This window comes from Catharus ustulatus, chromosome 25 (assembly GCF_009819885.2).
Source record: "Catharus ustulatus isolate bCatUst1 chromosome 25, bCatUst1.pri.v2, whole genome shotgun sequence".
NCBI classification, from domain to species: Eukaryota; Metazoa; Chordata; class Aves; order Passeriformes; family Turdidae; genus Catharus; species Catharus ustulatus.
In genome coordinates this window covers 1,620,211-1,644,767 of record NC_046245.1, presented here as the reverse complement: position 1 = coordinate 1,644,767, position 24,557 = coordinate 1,620,211, and the positions used below count along the sequence as shown (strand labels likewise).

Sequence of the window (24,557 nt, the reverse complement as noted above, 5' to 3'; positions counted from 1 at the left end):
GATCTGTGGGACAGGGACAGCCCAGATCTGTGGGACCAGCCCAGGTTTTGGGACAGGGACAGCCCAGAGCCCTGGGACAGGGACAGCCCAGATCTGTGGGACCAGCCCAGGTTTTGGGACAGGGACAGCCCAGATCTGTGGGACAGGGACAGCCCAGATCTGTGGGACAGGGACCAGCCCAGATCTGTGGGACAGGGACCAGCCCAGGTTTTGGGACAGGGACAGCCCAGATCCCTGGGACAGGGACAGCCCAGATCTGTGGGACAGGGACAGCCCAGATCTGTGGGACCAGCCCAGGTTTTGGGATAGGGACAGCCCAGAGCCCTGGGACAGGGACAGCCCAGGTTTTGGGACAGGGACAGCCCAGGTTTTGGGACAGGAACAGCCCAGATCCCTGGGACAGGGACAGCCCAGGTTTTGGGACAGGGACAGCCCAGGTTTTGGGACAGGAACAGCCCAGATCTCCGTGCCAGGCTCCTGGCGTGGCTCAGGGCTCCCAGGGTGATGTTTCCTGCTGCATTCCCCTCCAGCGCCTTGGGAAGGGTTTATGGAGAGAGACACCAGCCCAGGCTCCAGCTCTCACCTTGCAGGTTTGTTTTTGGGCTGCTCCCTCTGCTTCACCCCAGTGAAGTTCAGGGGATGTTGCTGCTCTGACTGGGGGAGGGAGGGAGGTGCACAGGGGCTCTCTTGGGGGGGCTGAGGAATTCCCTGAGATGAATCTTGGCTTTGGCTGCTCAGGGTGGGTTTTGGCCTGGTTAAATTCCACCTCTGTCACTGCCTGTGTTGTGCAGGGTGCTGGATGCTGTTTGTGAGCAGAGGGGGCACAGGGGACAGTGCAGATGTCAGGGGGGAATTGTTCAGCTGCTGTTTGTGTCCCACCCCATCTCTTGACACCTGGAACAGCTGTAACTGCTCCTCCATGGAATGGTTTGGGTGGGAAGGACCTCAAAACTCATCTCATCCCACCCCTGCCATGGCAGGGCCACCTTCCATTGTCCCAGGCTGCTCCTAACCCTGTCCAGCCTGGCCTTGGGACACCTTCCACTGTCCCAGGCTGCTCCAAACCCTGTCCAGCCTGAACTTGGGACACCTTCCACTGTCCCAGGCTGCTCCTAACCCTGTCCAGCCTGGCCTTGGGACACCTTCCACTGTCCCCAGGCTGCTCCAACCTGGCCTTGGACACTTCCAGGGATCCAGGGCTGCTCTGGGCACCTGTTCCAGGGCCTGCCCACCCTCCCAGAGAAGGATTTATTCCTCATATCTCATCTAAATCTCTCCTCTTTTAGTTTAGAACCATCCCCCTTGTCCTATCACCCTCTTTTTAAATCCCTGATTTTCAGGGATGCTGTGAAAGGCTCTACAAACCTCTCCTAGCTCTGTGCAGAGTTTAAATCAGTTTTATAAATATAGTTAATCTCACTGCATACCTTTAACCTCTGATTAAACACAGGGGACATTTTTATCCCTCAAACTTTAAAAGAAAAGCAGCAAAGGGAGAAGAGAGGATGCCGGGAAGAGACCTCCCAGCACACGGCCGAGTCCTGCTCTTTCTCTCTCTAATCTCTTCCGTTGGGTTCTTTTATCTTATCAAGCAAAAAGCCCCAGAAATAGAAAGTTTTCCATGGCTTACAGGAGATGCACGAGCCCCCGCTCAGAAAAAATAAATAAATAACCCCGTAGATGGCAGCAGGTTGTAAATGGACAATGTCAGGGCTTTATCTCCGTGGGGGGAAAGGCACAGTTTGTTGTATCCCAGAGCATTTGGGGTTGGGAGGTGCCTGGAGAGGATGCCAGACGGGAAGGCAGCAGCAGCCGCTTGCTTCGGGCTTGTAACAAAGAGAATCCGTAAAATCTTCAGGCACTACCCCAAATCCAAGCCCTGGCCCTCGGGACTGCGCCTGCCAAGGAGGCCCAGCAGGGAGGTGCTGCTGGTCAGAGGTAGGTGCTGCTGGGCTTTGGGGTTTGGGGCTGGGTTTGATGCTGCTCTTTGGGGTTTGCCTTGGTGCTGCTGAGGGATCCTGCCTGGCAGGTTCCAGGGTGGGCACAGGGCTGGCACCACACCTGTGGCACCAGGAGGTTTCACCCTCTGCTCTGGCTGCCCAGCACAGGGCATGGCTGCTGTCCCACCTGCCACCCCCAAGGAAAATTTGGGTTTTAAGTGATGGCTCCAGCAGCTGGGGCTGTGCTGCCCTCCCTGCAGTGCCACAGGGACCTCTCAGAGGGGTGGCTGTCACTGGGGGAGCCTTCCCTGCTCTGGACAGACTGCAACAACCCCTGAGATTCCCATAAAATGAACCCAGTCCAGCTGGTTTGGAGCTGGAGCTGCCAAGAGGGGAGTGCAGTGATGGAGCTGCAGGGCTGGGGCTGGCTCAGTGCCCTGGGGGGGTTCAGGAGGGCTGAGACCCTTCCCTGGGTGCTGCACCCACCCTCTGTGGGTGCTGCTGCTGCCCTGTCCCTTCCCACTGTCCTGGTGCCACATCCTGCTGCCACCCCTGAGCTCACCCTGGTGACATCAGCCACAGGAGCAGCACCTCAACCTTAAAAAAAAACCAAAAAAATTGCAAAATGCCACCTCAGGTGCAGCCTTGGAGCTGTGTGAGCCCCTGGAGGATGGCAGAGTTTGGAAGGAGGAAATCTCAGTTGTGCTGCCTGTTCTCAGACACCTGTGCAGCCCCCTCCTCCTTTTGTCCCCATTCCCACCCGGGCCAGGCTGAGCTGGGAGATGCCCCGTGGGGTCTGTGGTACCCTGGGGTGGGGATGGGAGGATTGGGGAGGGCAGAATGGCTGCAGAAATTTCCCTGGGGAGGCTCTGGCACAGAGCAGCTGGGGCTGCCCCGTCCCTGGCAGGGTCCCAGGCCAGGCTGGAGCCACCTGGGACAGGTGAGGGTGTCCCTGCCCATGGCAGAGGAGCTTTAATGTCCCTTCCACCCCAAATTCTGTGACTGCAGCCCTGTGTTTAGGCACTGATGGGGGTTTTTATAGGACTGGTTTAACCCATTTTATCCCCATGAGAGACTTTACCTGGGGAGAAAGGGAAATTGCCTGAAAAACCCAAATTTTTCACAGTATCATGATCTTTCTCTCTCTTTTTTAAAAGAAACTCCATTTCCAAGTGTTCCATTGTTTGACTGGAATGGAAATTATCTTCAAGCCTAAGTGGAGGCATCCTGCTCCTCTTGGCAAAGAGGTCACGTGGCTGCTTCCCAAAGCTGTGCAGGGTTCTATAATTAGTGCTCCCCACCGGATCCCAGTGATTAATCTGTTAATAGGTGATGGTGACTAAGGAGGTGTCACACTTTAATCCCACAGTGGGCCTGACCCGGAGGAAGTGCTTGGGAATTGGTGTTTCTGTGCCCAAAATTGTGGCAGACCTTTGGCTGCCTGCGTGCTGGAGCTGCCCAGATGTGACACCCTGGGCAGAGGGGACATTGGGGAGGTGACAGATGCTCAGGTGAACCCACAGCTGGAGCCTTCTCCAGCTGGCAGCTCCAGCAAAGACTTGGCCAATGCTCCCCATTAAAAGGCTTCTCCAGTTGCTGGAAAGGTCATGCATTAAATTAGTGTGTAACTGCAGCTTATCTCTAATTAAAAAAAAAAAAAAAAGAAGCCAAATCTCCCTGCTTTTCCCCCAGGCTTGCTTGAGACAACTGGCTTGGAATAGGAGAATGACAGACAGCTCATGGCAGATGAATGTTAAATGATAAATGATTTCTCTGTATCCCCTGGAGATTGATGTTTCCCCCTCAGGCACCAGCTCCCAGCACTGCTTCAGCTCCTCTCTCAGGCACTGGAGAATTCACCAGAGCTGAGCAGAAATCACTCTCCAAACCAAACATGGGGTATTCCTTTGCTTTCCTGCAGGGCCAGACATTCAAAACCAATGACCCAAATGTTAAAGGAAAAAACAAAAAAAAGGGGAAAGGAAGAAAAAGGAAAAAGAAAGAGGGTGTGTATTTAAAAGACAAGTTCAGTGCTCTTAGCAAGGTCTTGGGGCTGGTGCAGGGACAGGCACTCACATCCCTCTGTGGACTGGGCTCTCCTGCCTTGCTTTTAGGGTATAATTATTTTTTTCCAGGTTGGTGACCGCTCAGGAATTCTGGGCAGTGTAAAAAGTAAATTTAAGGCTGTTTGTACGGCAGTTAAAAATTAAAAGGCTCAGATGGGCTGTTAAAGTGGAAGGAGGTTGTTGTGGAGCCAGGAGGGTTTGGAGGAGCTGGGACTTTGAGGGAGGGGACAGCACGAGTGGTGGACATGGATATGGGAGAAGTGGAGCTGGCTGTGCCAAACGTGCCCCTGTGCACTGGGGTGAGCAGGACCTGTGCCTGAAGGGTTAAAGCTGCTCTGTGCAGTCAGATGGGTATGAATGGGTTAATGGGGCAGCATCCAAAGAAAACAGCGACAGAAATGCTGTGCTGCACCTGGGGACAGGGGGTCACAGCCTCTGCTGGGGCTGGGATGTGTCCCTGCCCCCTCCAGGGGTGGATTTGGGGCTGCTGGTGGCAGATTCAGATCTGGGGCTGTTGGTGGCAGATCCACATTTGGAGCTGTTGGTGACAGATCCACATTTGGAGCTGTTGATGGCAGATCCAGATCTGGGGCTGCTGGTGACAGATCCACATTTGGGGCTGCTGGTGACAGATCCAGATCTGGGGCTACTGGTGACAGATCCACATCTGGGGCTGCTGGTGACAGATCCAGATCTGGGGCTACTGGTGACAGATCCACATCTGGGGCTGCTGGTGACAGATCCAGATCTGGGGCTACTGGTGACAGATCCACATCTGGGGCTGCTGGTGGCAGATCCACGTTTGGAGCTGTTGGTGACAGATCCACATTTGGAGCTGTTGGTGGCAGATCCACATTTGGAGCTGCTGGTGACAGATCCACGTTTGGGGCTGCTGGTGACAGATCCACATTTGGGGCTGTTGGTGACAGATCCACATTTGGGGCAGTTGGTGACAGATCCAGATCTGGGGCTGCTGGTGCCTCTGTGACCCCAGCTGGCCCTTGGAGATTCCGTGTTTAGGCCCTGGCACAGAGCAGCAGTGGCTGCCCCATCCCTGGAAGTGCTGGACAGGGCTTGGAGCATCCTGGCGTGGTGGAACTGGATGATCTTTAACGTCCCTTCCAACCCAAACCCTTCTGTGATTTTTAGTGACCTTAAACAACTGGACATCTGTCCAGAACAAAGCTATCTCCCCATGGTGGGAGGTGAAGGATCCTTTCCATGTGTGTGATCAATGACACGTGTGTGATCAGTGCCATGTGTGTGATCAATGCCATGTGAGTGATAATGCCATGTGTGTGATCAATGCCATGTGTGTGATCAGTGCCATGTGTGTGAGCAATGACACATGTGTGTGATCAATGCCATGTGTGTGATCAGTGCCATGTGTGTGATCAGTGCCATGTGTGTGATCAGTGCTATGTGTGATCAATGCCATGTGTGTGATCAATGACACGTGTGTGATCAGTGCCATGTGTGTGATCAGTGCTATGTGTGTGATCAGTGCTATGTGTGTGATCAGTGCTATGTGTGTGATCAGTGCCATGTGTATGATCAATGACACGTGTGTGATCAGTGCCATGTGTGTGATCAATGCCATGTGTGTGATCAATGTGATCAATGCCATGTGTGTGATCAGTGCCATGTGTGATCAGTGCCATGTGTGTGATCAATGCCATGTGTGTGATCAATGTGATCAATGCCATGTGTGTGATCAGTGCCATGTGTGCGATCAGTGCCATGTGTGTGATCAGTGCCATGTGTAATCAATGCCATGTGTGTGATCAATGCCATGTGTGTGATCAATGCCATGTGTGTGATCAATGAAATATGTGTGTGAGCAATGACACGTGTGTGATCAGTGCTATGTGTGATCAATGCCATGTGTGTGATGAATGACACGTGTGTGATCAGTGCCATGTGTGTGATCAATGCCATGTGTGTGATCAATGTGATCAATGTCATGTGTGTGATCAGTGCCATGTGTGTGATCAATGCCATGTGTGTGAACAATGGCACGTGTGTGATCAGTGCCATGTGTGTGAACAATGACACGTGTGTGATCAGTGCCATGTGTGTGATCAATGCTATGTGTGATCAATGACATGTGTGTGATCAGTGCCATGTGTGTGAACAATGACACGTGTGTGATCAGTGCCATGTGTGTGATCAATGACACGTGTGTGAGCAATGCCACGTGTGTGATCAGTGCCATATGTGTGATCAGTGCCATGTGTGTGATCAATGTGACCAGTGTCATGTGTGTGATCAGTGCCTGCTCCAGCTCTGGAATCCCCCTGGCTGCTCCCCTCCCTTCCGTGGTCCCCTCCCCTTCCTGCCAGCCCTGGGAGCCTCACGCTGTCCCCTCTGTCCCCCAGACTGCAGGTACACGTGTCACCAGGAGTGCCGCAGCCTCATCCAGCTGGATTGTCGCCGGCCCCCGTGGCAGAGCCAGCTGTCCCCCGAGGGCACGCTGCTGCCAGCCTGCAGCCAGGTACGTGGGGAGGGGTCCCGGGGTCCTGCACAGGGCTGATCCCGGCTCCCAGGGGGGTTCCAGGAGGGAGGGCTGGTCGGAGCTCAGCTGGGAGTGTCACTGGCAGTGTCACCGATGTGTCACCTGCAGTGCCCTGCCCATGGCAGAGGAGCTTCAAGGTTCCTTCCAACCCAAGTTCTGTGACTGCAGCCCTGTGCTTAGGCACTGATGGGGGTTTAGGCACTGATGGGAGTTTAGGCACTGATGGAGGTTTAGGCACTGATTGGGGTTTAGGCACTGATGGGGGTTTAGGCATTGATTGGAGTTTAGGCACCGATGGGAGTTTAGGCACTGATGGGGGTTTAGGCACTGATGGGGGTTTAGGCACTGATGGGGATTTAGGCACTGATGGGGGTTTATGCAGGACTGGTTTAACCCATTTAATCCCCCTGAGAGACTTTACCTGGGGAGAAAGGGAGGTGTGCTCTGCATGGATGGAGGCTGGGAATGGCATCCCCTCCCTCCCTGGAGAGGTGTGAGCAGCTCTGCCGTGCTCAGGTGTCAGCTCAGGTGACAACCCCCGCACGACCCAGATCCCAGTGCCTGCAGGGGGTTGGGATACTGGGATGGGATGGGATGGTCCCAGTAAGGGTGAACCATGGCACGGATGTGTCTGGGAAATGCACTTTGGGCACGAGCAGGGATTTGCAAGGAGTGTTCCCAGCCTTGTTTTGGGAGTTTCAGTGCTCCTGGGGGATGGAGACTCTTCAGTCTGCGTTAGGATGTGCAGTTAATCCCAGGCTCACTCCGGAAGGCTCAGCTTTGCTTTAATCCCCACATGTCTGGGGCTCCTGCGTGGGTGGCACAGGCTGCAGGGCCAGGGAGGCTCTCACAGCCCACGGGAGATGGGAGATGCTCAAGGCACGGCTGGGACACCTGCCTGGAGTGGGTTGGGCTGGGATGGAGCTTTTCAGGCTCTGTGTGCTTTCTGGAAATGTTTGGAGCAGCTCCTCAGGGAAGTGGGGGAGTCAGCACCCCTCAAAGTGTTCAGGAAATGAATGGATGTGGCACTGGATGGCCTGGCTTGGTGGGATCCAGCCAAAGGTCTTTTCCAGCCTCGATGATTCTGTGGTTCTGTGTTCTCTCCCTCATTACACCCCCTGTTTATGTCCCTCTTTGTGGAGGACCTCGATGAGCTCGTGCAGAACTGGGGATGGGAACATTTTGCACAGGGTTTCTGTCTGGGGTGTGGGGTTTGGTTTTCATCCATCCTTTGCTGGGCAGCTGCTCAGAATGAAATGATCAGGAGAGATCTGAAGTGGGGTGGGATTGATCTTCCTAAATCATGCATTACAAAAGGGCTCAGAGTGGGTTCTCCACTCCAGGTGTTTGTGTAAGGGGCTGGAGGTAAATCTGTGTGTGGTTACACCTCCTTAGGATGTCACTGGGCTTCCCCCAGCAATGCTGGGCTCTTGGAAAAATGAGAAAGGCTTGTTTCATCTTCAGGGTGATCACCCCAGCCAGGGTTATTGATGGCCCTAATAACAAACAGGGAGCCTGTGCTTCGTGGCCATCCATCACCCTGCCAGGCCCTGCTGTCACCCTGGCGAGGGGGAGGCATCCTGTCAGACAAAAGTGTCTCTCCAATTCCAGCAGCAGACAGAAATCACATCAGCCCATCCCAAAGGCCCAGCTGGGGATTGCACCTCGGAATCCTCAGCACAGCAAAGCCCTGGCTGGGATCCTGTGCTGGGGGTGTGGGGGATGATTTGAGGGTTAATGAGGGTAAATCTCTGCAGTAAAGCTCCATTATTCCTTATGGATAATGGATATTCAGGGACAAATCATTGCCAGCTTTGCTTGATCTGAGCAGGCAGCCACGTTCCTGGAGGGATTCTCTCGGCCAGGCAGGTTTTGCTGCTGGGAAGGAGGAGGATGGAGGGAAAATAAAGTCAATATTCCAATAGGAAACTAACAGGATGCCTGAATACACTGGCAGGAGGGGAAGAGGCCTGAAAACACATGAAAAAATTAATAGCTGGCATAATTGGAAGTCATTAAATCATATTATCAAAATTAGGCAAAGCGGATGCATCAGAGAAATAACTATTTTAATATCACCTATTTAAGGACTGTTACCATGTAATACAGGCATGAATAATTTGGGCTTTGATCCAGTTAAGTATTTAGGAGTGTTTTACATTTGTGTCCCAGCTCAGCCTCCCAGGGTGACATCCAGGCTCTGCTGAAGCTGCCAAAAGCCCCCTCTGGTCTCGGCAGCACCAGGATTTTATTCCCTGGATTTGGCAGGGCAGGTTGTGTGAACTGGTGTGAACTGGTGTGAACTGGTGCAGGGCCCCGAGGTCAGTGGGGTTTTTGGGGGCTGATGTGCAGGTCACCATTGCATGGAGCTGCTGCTGTTATTTGGTTTATTTTTGGCTTTGTTGTATTTTTTATGGAGCTGATGTCCCAAGCAGGAGAGTGCAAGGAATGAATGAGGGATTCCTGGAGAATCCCATGGAGCATCCAGAGGTTGAACCTTGGTTCCACTGGGAAACTTTTGGGCAGAAAGACCCCAGTGCTGATACTCCCAACCCTCACTTTCTGCTGGTGTTGCACATGCTCAATTTAACCTTATTTCTCCTCTAAATTTATCCCTGACGAGCAGAGGGGGTTGTGCTGCTGCAGGAACACGCTGCTGCCATAAGAACGTGGCTTGTTTATTCCCTCTGTAAATAAAGCACTTGGATTCTTGCCTTCCTCTTTGTGAGCTGCAGATGTTGCCAGGCTTTCCCATCTCCATCTCTGCGTTCATGGGGTGCTGCTGTGGTGGGCACAGAGCTCTCAAAGCCTTGGAGCAACTGAAGTTCTTCAGCAGACACAGCTGGAAGGGTTTGGAGCAACATCTGCAATCTGTCACGAGGAGAGGTTTTGGTGCTGGGTGGGAAGGTCTGGAGGAGCAAGTTGAGATGAGATATTGGGAAGAAATTCTTCCCTGTGAGGGTGGGGAGGCCCTGGCAGAAGCTGTGGCTGCTCCTGGATCCCTGGAAGTGCCCAAGGCCAGGCTGGACAGAGCTTGGGGCAGCATGGGACGGTGGAAGTGTCCCTGCTTGTGGCACCCTGAGGGCAGCAGAGCCCTTCCCCTGCCAGCCCCACAAATCCCTGTGATCCTCACCAGAAAGGTCAGGGCTGCTGTAAAAGCAGGACCCAGGAGCTGAGCAGCTTTTCCCAGGACTGCAGTCCCAGCTGCCTCAGTCTGGGGGCTGAAATTGCTCCTGCTGCTCTGAAATCTCTGCAGGGCAGGGAGGCACCCCTTGTGCTGGCTCCTGGCACCCCGAGGGGTCCGAGCTGCATCCTCACCTGCCTCCCCATCCCCAGCACCCCATTCCCCCAGGTGCTGCCAGGGCAGCTCCCAGGGATGCTCCAGCAGGCACAGAGCACCCCCATCCCTCCGTGGCACCGCGCTTTGTGTCCCCACGGTGATGCCCGGAGTCCCCAGGGCGCAGTGCCGAGCTCAGCACCTCGGCTGCGAGAGAAATGAGAAATTTTGCAAGAGGAAGTGGCCGGGCTGCGGCAGAGCGAGGCGAGGGCAGGAAGGGGAGGCGATGCTGCTGCGCGGGCACCCCCGGGAGCGGCGAGCGGGGCGGACTGGGAGCGGACTGGGAGCGAACTGGGAGCGAACTGGGAGCGGACTGGGAGCGAACTGGGAGCGAACTGGGAGCTGCGCCCGTTCCATGCCGGCCCGGCGGCGCTGCGCAGCGAGGTGGGCGCGGCACGGGAAGGGTTACCCGGCACGGCACGGCACGGGAAGGGTTACCCGGCACGGCACGGCTGCCTGAGGAGCAGGAGCAGCTCGGGGATGAGCACACGGAGCTGTTGCAGATAAGCGGCGAGCCGGGGATGTGAGCGCAGCGGGTCCCCGATGCTCGCCGGCCCCCCGAGCCCCCCGGCTGGCCCGCAGCCCCTCGCCTCTGCCCGGCTCCCATGACCATGAGCAGCGGTTACTGCAGCTTGGATGAAGACCTCGAGGATTGCTTTTTCACGGCCAAAACCTCGTTTTTCCGCAGCGCGCAGAGCAAGGTCCCTGCCAAGGTAACGCAGCGGTGCCGCACGTTCGGGTGCGGGCGCTGCCAAAAAGGAGCTGGAGCGGGGCTGGGGGCAGAGCTGGGGCTGGGAGGGGGTTCTGCCCTCTCCTCTGCGGGGTCTGCACCGCTGCGGGTTTTTCTCAGCCTTTCCAAGCCGGGTTTCCCCCGTTCCGAGGGGATTCACGCCTGCTCTCCATGGGGTTTTTCAGCGTTAGGTGAAATCCTTCAGCAGCCGCGGGTCAGGGATCTGTGGTTTGGCCATGAGAAATTGCACCTGTGCGGTGGATGGGAAAGTTCAGGGCAGGATTAATGTGTGAAGTGATTAACACGGTGATGAACGTGGCTCTTTGCTGGGAGCCTGGGGCTGTGCGTGGACAAGGACAGAGGGTTTGGCTGGGCAGCGCTTCACCCAGGATGAGATTTGTGTCTCAGCAACATGGGCAAGGCTGCCTAGGCAGTTTATAATGTCTGTTTTTAAAAATAAATAAATAAATTAAAACCCTCTGTCATGAACTTTGGGGCCCCAACCAGAGCTGAACATAAAAGGAGAAGGCGCTGCTGCAGAAGTGGGAGTTTCACACGGGAACCCTGCAGCACCCAGAGATCAAATCTGACCCCAGGAGCAGCTTTTTCACTTGAAATCCTCCTGTAAACCACCAGCACCGACCTGCTCCTGTTCAGCTCTGCTGTACCTGCACCCCTCAGCAGGTGCTTTGGGGTTCAGCCTCCTGCAGCAGCTCCAAGGGCTCTCCTTGGGCAGGGGGAGCTTCAACCAGCTGGGAATTTTATTGAATTTCTCTGCAGACATGGTTTAAGAGGGGATATTCCCCACTGGCCAGCAGCTCCCTCTCGCTATGATTAACTGACACGTAGTGCTGGTTTTTAAATGTCATTTGGTGATTCATTTGTGTAGGAGATGGGGAGATTGGGGTGCTGGTGCAGCCAGAGCTGCTCTCTTTGAGCCAGGGCACTGCAGATCCTGGGGCACCTCTGGGACTCAGCCTGCTGCTGTTCTGTTTGGGATTTCTCCCTCTCAGAGGGGTCAGCAGCCCCTTTTTATCCTCACCTGAATGTGACCAGCGTGGGTGGCAGAGATGAGGCTGCCAGAGAAGATGGAGCCTGTCAGGGGTTTGGTGTTGTGGGGAGGAAATGGTTCCTGTGCATGAAGAAAAAAAACAACCCCACACGCACTGAACGTGCTGCTGAACCCAACTGGTGTTGTGTAATGGGGCTGTGTGAGGAGGTGGATTCTCACAGAGGTGCAAACCACGCTCAGGACATGCTGGAGGAAGGGTCTGGGGGGTTCATGGCCTCTTTGGGGTTGGTGGTGCTGCAGGTCCTGCAGGGGGAAGAGGAGGTGATGGAAATGGAGGAGGTGGTGGACATCTCTCTTGGATTTTGATTCCCTCCCCATCTCTCTCTTGGCACCTTATTTAAGTGATAATTATTGCATGTGGAACATTCCCCTCCCCCTGCAAGAGCTGTGTGTGACAACAACTCAATTTTTCACCACCTGCTCCTGGCCACAGGGTGAAACCATCAGCTGAGACCCCAGGGTGAGTCAGGCTGGTGGTGATTGTCCATCCTGGGATGCCAGGGCTGATTCCTGAGCCAGGACAGGGCTGGCAGTGTGGCAGGGCCTGCTCTGGGCAGGAGGAGGTTAAATATGGATAATTTAGGGATTCATGTCCTGAAAGACACAGGAAACATCTCGAGGAGGAAATGAGGTGTGGGTGGGTAGGAGGGGACACAGGCACTGCGTGCAGTGGGATTTGGTCTGTGGGATTACAGAAACAATTTTTCTGATTGGAACAACTGTATTAGTCTGTAGAAGAGCCACTTGCTAGGAACGCTGTAATTCCTTTTTATTTGCAGAACCATCAGTGAAATCACTCTTCATTAGCAAAGAGCTGGTTCAGATCTCAGATGTGACCTCACCCCTGCAGATCCATCGCTTTCCATTTTCAGGCCCCTCCAGCTGAATGGCTTCAGTGACTTCTGCCTGAAGCCTGACTGCTTAAAACTCTGCAAAATCGCTCCTGGAGTCCTGATGAGAGAGCTGGCTCAGAGAGAGAGGGGTGGGAAGCACAGGAGGGCAGAACCCAAGCAAGGGCTAGATGAAAGGAGCTCCAAGGTCCCAGCCAGCCTCACCCCATGACCCCAGGGCTGGCAGGAGCTCGGGGCAGGGTTTTGGGGCTGGGTGGGCAGCAGGGGCATGGCAGGGGAGCCCCAGCCTGGACCCCCTGAGATGCAGCTCCCTGTGAGGACCTTGTCAGCTCTCAGTGCTGAGCTGAGCTGTGGCAGGAAAATCGGTTTCTAAGTGAAGTCTCCATGGCAATCAAAACACTGAGCCCGTCTTCACTTGCTCTAACCTCTCTGAAATGCAGCAGCCATCCCTCTCCCTGCTCCAGAGCAGCACAGCTCTCCTGTCTGCTGTGTAAACCCAGAGTAAACCACAGCACCTCACCTGAATTCCTCAAAGGGAGGGAAATGTTGAGGGTATTTTCATTTTTGGGTTTTTTTTTTTTTATCCAGATCTCTTGTATGATTCTCCCTGCTGCCTGTCTGTGCTGGAGCAGTGGATCCTTTCCCAATTCAGTGCTGGGAACCCTGGGAGTGGGTGTTGAAGGGCAAGTGTTGGGTGTTGTGCAGGGATGGAGAGCTCTGTGAGAGCAGAGATGTCCCAGCTCTGGTGACAGCCCTGTCCCCAATGTCCCCGAGCTGCCACCACTCCCTGCTGCAGCTGGATTTACAGATCTGAGCTGCTGGTCCTCACGTTTCTGACTCAAATGTGAAACCTTTACATTTATTCCCAGTCCTTTGTGCTGGGCTGTGTTTGTGGCTGCAGGTGATGCTGCTCTGGACTGCAGCTCCACAGCCAGGGACGCTCTCATGTGCCTCTCCAGCCTTTGTTTCCTGGTGTTTCAAGGCAAATCTTTCCTTAATAAGCAGAAGAATTGAGGACTGATGGCCCAGCTGATAAAATCCCTTCAGAGGAGATCTCTGAAATGCTCCTGCAGTGTGAACAAGGAGCCAGAGGGAGAGCTTGGGCCGTGGGCTGGGGAATGTGAGCTGTCACAGCCTGGTGGCAATGGGGATGGAGCTGTGCCCGAGCACACCAGGGAGGACTTGGCCACTCCTGCCTCGAGGTCAGGCTGCCAAGAATGTGGTGATGCTGCCCAGATCCATCCCCAGAGCTCTGCTCTTCCAATCCATTAACCAGAGCTGGGAGGAGAGGGGCAGGGAGTGAGGGGCAGGGAGGTGACATTGGGGCTGCAGGGATGGTGACACTGGGGGATGGTGGCACTGGGGCTGTAGGGATGGTGACACTGGGGGATGGTGGCACTGGGGCTGTAGGGATGGTGACACTGGGGGATGGTGGCACTGGGGCTGTAGGGATGGTGACACTGGGGCTGCAGGGATGGTGACACTGGGGCTGCAGAGAGGTGACACTGGGGCTGTAGGGATGGTGGCACTGGGGCTGCAGGGATGGTGGCACTGGGGCTGCAGGGATGGTGGCACTGGGGCTGCAGGGATGGTGGCACTGGGGCTGCAGGGATGGTGACACTGGGGCTGTAGGGATGGTGGCACTGGGGCTGTAGGGATGGTGGCACTGGGGCTGTAAGGATGGTGGCACTGGGGCTGTAGGGATGGTGACACTGGGGCTGTAGGGATGGTGGCACTGGGGGGATGGTGACACTGGGGCTGCAGGGATGGTGGCACTGGGGCTGTAAGGATGGTGGCACTGGGGCTGTAGGGATGGTGACACTGGGGCTGCAGGGATGGTGGCACTGGGGCTGTAGGGATGTGACACTGGGGCTGCAGAGAGGTGACACTGGGGCTGCAGAGAGGTGACACTGGGGCTGTAGGAACAGTGGCCCTGGCTCCAGGGAGTGTTCACCACACTCAGACTTTCTGCCTCTGCTGCTCCTGGCTGGGGCTGTGGTGGGACAGCTCCTGGGTCCCACCTGGAGCTGTAATTCCCAAATCTGGGGCCCAGTGTGATGCAGAGTTTCTGCCTTGGCTGCTTTTAAAAGATTTTTAAGTTGGGAGTTGACTTGAGAAGGTGAGAGTAGGGAGGGTGCTCCTTGAATGTGGGGTGTGTTTCTCCTGGCATGCTTGTAGATGGAAATACCCATCACAGGAGGTTTCCTTGTTGCCTCTCTTGGCTTAGAATTCTTTTGAGAGCTGTCACCATCATCTCCACGGCCCCTGGGCTGTCCATAAAAGCCTGGCAGGAGTTTCCAGCTCATTAGCTGAGTGCTGGCTAGCACTGAGTGAAGCCTGGTGGTGATCCCTGCCCAGCCCCGGGCCATGGGCTTTGTGTGCCACGTCCTGCCCCTTCCCACAGCTCGTCTGGGGCAGCTTTTGTCCCGTGGAGCATTAGCCCCAGTGCCAGCTGTGGCTCCAGTCACTCCTTACAATGGGGATTTCTTACAGCTGAGCAATAATGGGGCTGTGGAGGGCAGGGGGAGGGCACAGTGCTGCTGTGGATGTCCCAAACCCGCGTGTCCAGACTGTCCTGGCAGCCCAGCCAGTGTCACAGGGCTGGCAGAGCCTCCCCTGCTGAGCCTGGGCCATGCCAGATGTGTCACCTCTGTCCCTGCAGTTGTGCAGCTTTTCATGGAGCAGGTGTGGAGCCCCCTGGCAGCTCCAGCTTTTCCTGTGGTTTTCCTGCTGGTCACACAGGACCAGGCACTGGGAATGTGCCCCTTCCTGTGGCTGCCACTGATGTCCTGTGTTGGTTCTTCTGGCTGCCACTTTGATGTCCTGGCTACCACACTGATGTCCTGTGTCATTCCTCTGGCTGCCACACTCATGTCCTGTGCCCACTCTGGCTGCCACACTCATGTCCTGTGTTGGTTCTTCTGGCTGCCACACTCATGTCCTGTGCCCTCTGCCTGCCACTTTGATGTCCTGTGCCCCTTCCTCTGGCTGCCACACTCATGTCCTGTGCTGAGGCCACTGGCCAGGTGGTCCCCAAGGATGGCTGAGCTGGCCCATCCCTGTTTTCCAGGCAGGGAAGCTGCAGGCCCAGCAGGCTCGAGGTGCAGATCAGAGATGTGGTTTTGTTACCAGCTCGTTCCATCCTGTCACGGTACAACAGGAAATGTGGCAACGGTTCATGGTTAAAAGCTTCTGTTTTTCTTCCTTTAGTCAGAATTGCAGATTCTGCACCAGAAACTTTGCACAACTGGGGGTTGGGGTTGATTTGTGAGGAGCAAGAAGTGTTTGATGTGGTCAGGCACTGCAGGAGCAGCAGCACTGCTCCTCCCAGGGCTGCTGCCCCACAGGGCTGGTGCTGCTGGGCTGCTTTGGCTCTGGAAGCAGAAAAGCAGAATATAAAGCTGTGCAGGACCGGGATGGATGGGTGGTCCTTGCTTGGGGGACTCGTGGATGATGGCCTGAGCATCACTTGAGTGGCAAGAGGTGAGGGGTTGAGCCCTTGAATCCCCAGTGCCCCCATCCCTACACAGCTCCTGGGGCTGGGGTGGCCCCACTCTGGATCCTCTGGGACAGCTGCTGGAGTTTGCCTTGATTTTTCTCCCATGACTTCACTGCCCAGGTTTGATCCGGACACTGTCCTGTCACTGTGATGGATGCATGAAAGAAATTATCAAAGTTTCCTTTCCCTGGAGGGGGAGGGTGTGGGAAGAAGGGGGCTGGGCAGGCTGCAGGTTCCCCTGAGCTGCCCAGGACACCACAGCTGGCCAGTGGTTTGTGACAGAGCGTCTGACACCGAGCCAGGCCCCTCCTCTGTGAGTGGTTTGGGTTTCTTGGAAGCCAAACCCCTCCTGATCTGGCTGTGCCTGCTGCCAGGCCCTGGGGCACCGCTCCAGGCTCCTGCTGCCCTGCTGGGCCGTGTCCTCCATGGAAACCGAGCTGCTCCAGGCTCCCAACTGCTGCCACGAGCTGTGTCCCTCAGCTGGGAACATCACACCAGGGGAGGGACCTGGGGACAGGCAAACAGCAGGGACAGGGAGAGATAAAAGCAAAACACACTTTGTGTGTGTCTGGATGAGGGATGGATGGATGATAGATGGATGATAAATGGATGGATGGATGGATGATGGATGATGGATGGATGGATGGATGATGGATGGATGGATGGATGATGGATGATGGATGGATGATGGATGGATGGATGGATGATGGATGGATGGATGATGGATGGATGGATGGATGGATGATGGATGGATGGATGATGGATGGATGGATGGATGGATGGATGGATGGATGGATGGATGGATAGATGGATGATGGATGGATGGATGGATGGATGATGGATGGATGGATGAGGGATGGATGATGGATGGATGGATGATGGATGGATGGATGATGGATGGATGGATGGATGGATGATGGATGGATGGATGGATGGATGATTGATGGATGGATGGATGATGATGGATGGATGGATGGATGATGGATGGATGGATGGATGGATGGATGATGGATGATGGATGATGGATGGATGGATGGATGGATGATGGATGGATGATGGATGATGGATGGATGGATGGATGGATGGATGATGGATGATTGATGGATGGATGGATGATGATGGATGGATGGATGGATGATGGATGGATGGATGAGGGATGGATAGATGATGGATGGATGATGGATGGATGGATGGATGATGGATGATGGATGGATGATGGAGGATGGATGATGGATGATGGATGATGGATGGATGATGGATGGATGGATGATGGATGGATGGATGGATGATGGATGATGGATGGATGATGGATGGATGGATGGATGATGGATGGATGATGGATGGATGGATGATGGATGGATGGATGATGGATGATGGATGGATGGATGGATGGATGGATGATGGATGGATGGTTGGATGATGATGGATGGATGGATGATGGATGATGGATGGATGGATGATGATGGATGGATGGATGATGGATGGATGATGGATGGATGGATGGATGATGGATGGATGGATGGATGATGGATGGATGGATGGATGGATGGATGGATGATGGATGGATGGATGCAGAGATGCAGGGCTGGATACTCTCCATGCTGGGCTGTGTTGGTGCCATGGATGATGTTGTGGTGCCCTCACTCTGCAGCTGCACCCCTCTGTGTGCAGGAGGGGACAGTCCCTGGGGTCCCCTGCCCTCCCTCGCTGTGCTTGGGGTGAGGGGCAGCACAGCTGTGTCTCAGTGCTGTGACATGGGTGACATGAGGAAGTGCAGGCTTTCTGAGAGTTCATCTTCTGTTAACTTACAGGGAAGGGGTGGGGCTTTTTATTGTTTTTCTTTTTGTTTTTCTTTTTTTGTCCTGTCACTCCCTGCCTTTGTCTAAAGCCCCTCTCCCTCCCTTGCAGTGAGGCTGCACCCCAGTGTCACTGGTGTCCCCTGCTCCACGTGGGTGTCGAGCTCCTGAGCTGTTTGCTGCTCTGGAAATTGGGAAATCATGAATTGTCCCTGGGGAATGGCCTCAGTGGATGCAGGGCTCCCCAGCCCCAGCACTGCAGCTGCCTTGCCAGGTTGCAGCCAGGGTTTCAGTTTGTCCTCTGCTTGATCCTCCTCCTGAAAGAAATACCAGGGCTAGCCTCGGGCAAAACTGGCTGATTTACAGCTTGCTGTGTCCTTGTCCTGTGTGCTCTGGGCTGGCTGAGGCAGACAAGCTTTGCTTCCCAAGCTGCCTTTTTTCCCCTTTTTTCCCTTTTTTTCCCTTTTTTCCCTTTTTTTCCCTTTTTTCCCTTTTTTCTCCTTCTCAGAGGTTACAGTTTTCATTCTGAGCCTTCCCAGCCTTGATGGCACATCCCTTCACGCTTTCTGCTCCCTGCTAATGCCAGCTCCTGAGCGAGCCCACAGAAAATCTGGGCAAAATGCATTCCCAGGCTGTCACCAGGGAAGGTGGAGAGTTCTGGGAAGGCAGCAGAGCTCTGAGATCCAGCCCACTGAGCATTGCCCAAGACACACAGAGGCTTGTTTGCTGCAGATGGAGCAGATAAAGCAGGCAGTGCTGCACAGACCTGCCCTGCTGGCTGGAGGGGAGCCAGGGCAGCTTTGGACTGGATAAGAGTGACAATTTCTTCATGAAAGGGTGGTCTGGTGTTGGAATGGGCTGCCCAGGGGAGTGGTGGAGTCACCATCCCTGGAAGTGACACTTGGGGACGTGGTTTAGCGGTGCTGTGTTGACAGCTGGACTCGATCTCAGAGATCTTTTCTGACCTTAATGACTCTGTGATTATTCATTAGTGACATTTCCATGGGTAGAGCCCTCCTACAGGTCAGACCCGTTGGTTTTGGAGGAAATTCCCCCAAACCTGGGCGAGCAGCAGCCTCTGTCCCCTCTGGGTGAGCCCACACAGACACTGAGCAGTTTCTGACAGGGGCTGGGATGCCTGGACTGGCCCTGCAGTTCTTGATTTATTATCATTCACACTGCCAGCCTGCTCCCCGTGGCTTTTATTGCTCTGAGCTGTAATTCCCCAGGCTTTGGACAGGAGCAGTGAGAGATTTAACTCCAGGTTCTGCCTGGGTGAACCCACTGGAAGCTGCTTGAGTTTTGGGGAGTCAGAACCTTGAATAGTGGAAATAGGATGGGATTTTTCTACTTGCATTTCAAGAAGGAAATAAATGCTCCCAGGTGCCTTTGAAAGTGGCTTTTAAAGGCTGGATGTTCTGCCCTGGTTTGTGCTGGGATGTTTTACTGCTCTGGTGCATTTTGTGCTGCCCTACACTGCCTGTCCCTGGTGCCAGAGGTGATTTGGGGTTGGGATGTGGCATCCTGCACACTCAGGGACCATCCCCACCTGTGTCACCCCTATGAAGGATCCATTCCTGCTTTCCCAGGAAAACGTGGAGCTGAACAGATGGATTGTCACCCAACACACACAGCAGCTAAAGCCCCACTCTTGTCATTGCAGAATGTGACACAAACGGTCGAAGAAGAAAAACCCGAACCTCCGACCGTCCAGGAGATCAAACAGAAGATTGAAAAGTACAATGCAAAGGTCACCAACTGCCTGCTGATGAAACTGGTACGTCCTGGGCTGGTTTCCCCTCACACACACAGACTGCTGGTGGTTTCTGTGGGCTCTGAGCAGGGCCAGCCTGTGGGGAAGGTGTCACTGGGGTAAGGGTGGCTGTCCAGCTCTTTTCCTCCTGCTTGGCTTTCCAGTGTCACTGGCACCCTTCCCTGCCTCCAGCCCTTCCTGCTGGCACTCATCTCTGGCAAGGAGATGCCAGGAAAGCCTTGCCCCAGCTGGGTGAGCCCCAGAGGGGATGAGTCACGGTGGAAGCAGGGCTGCAGCTCAGCAGCTGTTGGAAATGGGTTTAGGAGCACAAAACCTTTGTAGAGAGATGCTGTGCCCTCACCACTGCCAGGATTCCTGGGTGGATGTGCAGAACCAGGCTTTTCTCCTGATTCCTGCGTTTTTGTGGGGCTGAGGGTGGGGTAAGAGACCTGTGGTGGGATTAGCTGATGTCCAGGGATGATCTGTTACATGGAGATGTGAGAATCCCTTAAATGGGAAATAAAAAACAAGGAATAATTTTGGGACATCCTGCTGAGCCAGGGGCTTCAAATCCATATTAAGTGCAACTACAAATTCCATGTAATGGAATTTCCATAGCAGGGCTGGTTTGAAATAAAACAAGATCCCACAGTCGAGAGGAAGGGATGAGTCATTACCAAGAGAAAATCAGTAGTGACTGTCCCTAAATCACTGGGTATTTTTACCATGATTAATGAGACAGGCTGGAACTCCCAGAGCATGGGCAGCTCCTGCTGTCACCCCCCAGCCTCTTGTGGTGGAAAAAAGGGGCTGGAAAAGCTGCCTGGAGGCTGATCCCCGTGTGCTTTGCCCCAGAACGACGATGGGACGTACACAGGGTTCATCAAGGTGCACCTGAAGCTGCGGCGCCCGGTGACGGTGCCGGCCGGGATCCGGCCCCAGTCCATCTACGATGCCCTCAAGGAGGTGAACCTGGCAGAGATGACAGACAAGAGAACCTCCTTCTACCTGCCCCTGGATGCCATCAAGCAGCTGCACATCAGCAGCACCACCACGGTGAGCGAGGTGATCCAGGGGCTGCTGAAGAAGTTCATGGTGGTGGATAACCCCCAGAAGTTTGCACTTTTCAAGGAGATGAGGAAAGATGGGCAAGGTGAGTTCAGGGCCTGGCACCTGCCTGCTCTGCCTTGGGGTGGTGGGTTTGGCTTCTCTTTGGTGTCCTGTAGGACCCACTGAGGTGATGCTGCTTAGGTTAACAGGGGATTGTTTTCAGAAGGGGCTGAAACCAGCTGAGATCTTACAGGATCCTTATGAATCCGTGATCCCAGCTGAGCTTCCCTCTGCCCTGGCAGCCCTGATCTCACTGGGGTGTCTGCTGTCCTTGCAGTGCTCTTCCAGAAGCTTCCTCTCACCGAGTACCCCCTGTACCTGCGGCTGCTGGCGGGCCCTGACACGGATGTGCTGAGCTTTGTGCTGAAGGAAAACGAAACGGGGGAAGTTGAGGTACATTGGTGACTTTTCCTTGGTCCTCACACCAATGTGGAGCACATGGTAGAGCAGCACTGTGTCCCTCTAAGAAGGCTGGGTTGGTCTTTCAGTGCTCCTGAGTGATGTGGGTTTTTGAAACAATTCAAACTTGAGCTGTGAAAATGCTGAGCCACTTTTGATGGCCACGCCATAATCTGTTTATGGAACCCAGCAGCGCTGCCCCAGGGTTAATCCTCACTAATTAGATTAGCTGAGCACTGTTATAAGTAATCCACCAATTTAGGTAAAAGCCAGGGACACTCAGGCAATAAATCACAGTCAGTTTTTGGTTGAAATCTTGCTCCCCAGTACAGTGAAGCAAATGCTGGGAGCTGCTGCATCCTGCAGGATTCTCCTTCTGCTGTGGGGTGGGAGGATTGGGATGGTCCCTCATGCTCTCTCACAACATGAGGTTAAAATCCCTGGAGATCAGACACATTTAAATGTATTTTATCCTCACAGATGCAGAGGTAAGAACCCACAAAGCCCAGCAGGTGTGTGCTCACTTTGCCTCTGTGCTGCTTTTGCAGTGGGACGCGTTCTCCATCCCAGAGCTGCAGAACTTCCTGATGATCCTGGACAAAGAGGAGAAGGAGAAAATCCAGCAAGTGCACAGGAAGTACGAGAGGTTCAAACAGAGACTGCAACAGACCCTGAAGGAAGCCAGAGGCAAACCTGGATAACCTTCAGGAGGCATCAGACTAAGCTAGAGACTGTTTTTAAATGAAAAGACTTCTCAGGACACCTTAGTAGTCATTCTCCCTCTTAACCTCCATAAGGACTGGCTCCCAGCACCCCTAAAGCAATCCCACTGCATTTTCTTCTTCTGAAACCTCTTCTCCCAGGACCAGAGCCAGTCCAAGAAGGGGAAGCCTGTTTTTAAAACAGCCTCAACAAAGCAAACACAGCTGCTGGTTGGCTTCCCAGCCGTGCCCCACGCTGCAGAGGAAAATTCTCTCTGTGACACCCAACAGGACCCATCTGCTGGCTGAAGTTCAGGGCAGCTCCTGCTGCTCCTGCTCCTCCCAGCGAGCTGCTTGTTCCTGTTTGGAGCTGCTGTGGCCCCCAGTGCCCTCGTGGCCCAGTTCTGGTTTCGTAAGGAGGGCAGGGGAAGCAGCAGGAAAAGGGGAGGAGGTTGTTGCACCAAACCGTGTGGGCGTTGCAGCTCCAGGCAAGCCCTGGACTTGTTCAGGGCTCAGGCAGCCAGGGAAGCGCCAGGTTGTGACAACCAGGCAGCTGCAACACCCCAAGAGTCTGTTAGTAAATATTACTGCAACTTGGTGATAGCAATTCCCAGGAAAAGCATTCATTTTGATTCTATTTGACTTCTAATTTTGAAAAGAGCTGAATTCCAGTAACTGTCCCTGATGCTTAGCTAAGTTAGCCAGTGTTTCACCAGTTCTCTACTCTGTAGGAATTGGGACCCACGTTTCCAGAAATTCTGTTTGAAAAATGTCCAGGTGATGGTTGGGGCACAGGCTGAGGGTTGAGTGTTGGAGGTTTAGCAGTATGTGTCCATCAGAGGAACCCAGGAAAGCTCAAAACCCCCTCACAAATCCGATTTTGAGCTGTGAATGTGCCTGGCCCCAAGGGACAGGAGCCCCATCCAGGGCTGGGGTGAGGAGGTGGCACCAAGGAAGGGAATTCCTGTCCTTGGATGCTCCTGCTCACTCCCCTGTGCTTGCTCCTGCTCCTCACAGTGCTGTCCCAGCCCTGCTGTCCCTGTCACACCCTCCCCGTGCCCTGTTCTCCCTCCCCACTCTCAACTGGTGCTGTTCCCAGGATTTGCTGTCTCCCTGGAGTCAGGAGAGGACAGCAAGTCCCTCTCTGCCTGTCTCAGGGCTCCCACCAGGCCGAGCATCCCTTAGCAAATCCTGGAGCTGCAGGAATCGCTGCTGGGCTGGGAATGCTCCAGGGATCCCTGGGCAGAGGATGGGCCCCGTGTTTACCCTCAGTGCTTGGTCCCAAGCACGCTGCACACAGCCAGGGCCAGCCCTCCCTCTGTTCACAGCACAGGGAATGTCACTGCTGGGTGGGATGGAGCAGGGAAAGGGGTCTGGGTGCTCATGAGCAGCCCTTGGAGCTCCCTGCACCCAGGGCGAGGGCAGCCAGCAGGTTATTGGGAACGGGGAGGACTCTCAAATTTACCTCAGTGCCTTTTTTTTCCCTTAAGTGTGAAAACTTTGCATTTGGGCTAAGGAGGAAGCTGTGCAGAGCCCTTGTCCCTCCTGTCCCACAGCAGGGGTGTGACAAGCCCCTTGTGTCTGAGGAGGGATGAGGAACTGGTTGGGATATTTATTTTTTTTTTCCAGATTTTGAGTATGTTTGTTTCTAAACCTCATGAGAGTAACTGCATCACTTGGAGCCTCTTTCTGCCCAGCTCAGCTGCAGCTCCTGTTCTGGTCAGCAGTGAGGGTTTGCTGTGGTGCAGAGGAGCCTCCAGCTGTACTGTACTCGACACCCAACGACCTTTAAAATCTGCTGGCAGCCACAGAGCAGCACTTGCCACGCTCTGGGGCTCTCTGGCCGGCTCCACGCAGGCTTAGCACTTCACTGTTCACTCGTGGAGTCATTCCAATACCGTTTAGCTGGTGCTTTGAGCCTTGACAGCACCGTATAAATACTTCAGTTCCACCGTGGGGAAGAACGCTGTAAAAACTGCCAGTGGCTCTCAGAGGGAAGAGCCACACGCTTGGCTTGAAATCCCTTTTCTTTCTGGCTAAAAGTTGTGCAGGTTTCCTTTTTTTTTATTTTATTTTCAGTGAGTTTTGGTGTCCCCTCTCCCTTCCTGGCCCCAGCATGTCTTTGACAGTTTGTAGAAGGCATGGCTTCGTATGCAATCACTGTGGATGCTGCTGAAAACCTCCTGCCACCAGCAGGGCTCGCTCGTTTGGTTTTATTTTTCAATTTGAGGGGCATTTGAAGAGTTGGTGGGTGCTGAAACTCAAATTCTCATGGGTCAGTTGAGCTGTTTTTAGAAGTATTTGCCCCGTCTTTAAGCGCAAAATCCCGTTGGCAGTGCCTTTGGTTAGCAAGTGTCTCATCTAGGTCGTGTGAGTTTCTTTTCCATGGCTACTGTAAAACCTGTAAAATAATGTGTATAGAATGGAATAGTAGAGCTTCTATGGCAAAGTGAAATGCATTTTTGCAATGCTGTAATTTATTTTTACTACTCCCTAGTGATTCTATGGCATTTTTACAAAATGTCTCACTCTCAGCTTTTTTTGAAGGTTCTGGAACTATTTGTTCATATGCAGACAGTGTAAGAGACAATAATAAAACTGTCAGTAATTAAAGAAATCTCTTGGCCTTCTTTTTCTGGTGCCTTCCTATGGAACTTCAATGGATTAAGTTTAAAGGGAAATACAGGAATCCTTCCTAGAAGTGAATTTAAATTTCCTAATTTACTGTTGAAGAGCTAAAGAACATCCACCCCTGTAAGAACTGACTGAAGTGTTCCATTAATTCAGT

General features: G+C 53.9%; 1 protein-coding gene across 2 annotated transcripts; it reads left to right on the top strand.

The window, feature by feature from the left end:
* The first annotated feature begins 1,285 nt into the window (after positions 1-1,285).
* RASSF5 (Ras association domain family member 5) lies at positions 1,286-24,386 on the top strand. Of its 2 annotated transcripts, XM_033080152.2 has the most exons (6): positions 1,286-1,938; positions 6,385-6,500; positions 19,470-19,583; positions 20,415-20,712; positions 20,947-21,062; positions 21,617-24,386. In XM_033080152.2, the coding sequence occupies exons 1-6, from the start codon at positions 1,698-1,700 to the stop codon at positions 21,767-21,769; spliced, it is 1,038 nt and encodes a 345-aa protein (XP_032936043.1). In that variant the 5' UTR covers positions 1,286-1,697; the 3' UTR covers positions 21,770-24,386. The 2 variants fall into 2 exon arrangements, with proteins under 2 accessions (XP_032936043.1, XP_032936044.1); XM_033080153.1 differs by lacking the exons at positions 1,286-1,938; positions 6,385-6,500 and adding an exon at positions 10,200-10,571.
* The last annotated feature ends 171 nt before the right edge of the window (positions 24,387-24,557 follow it).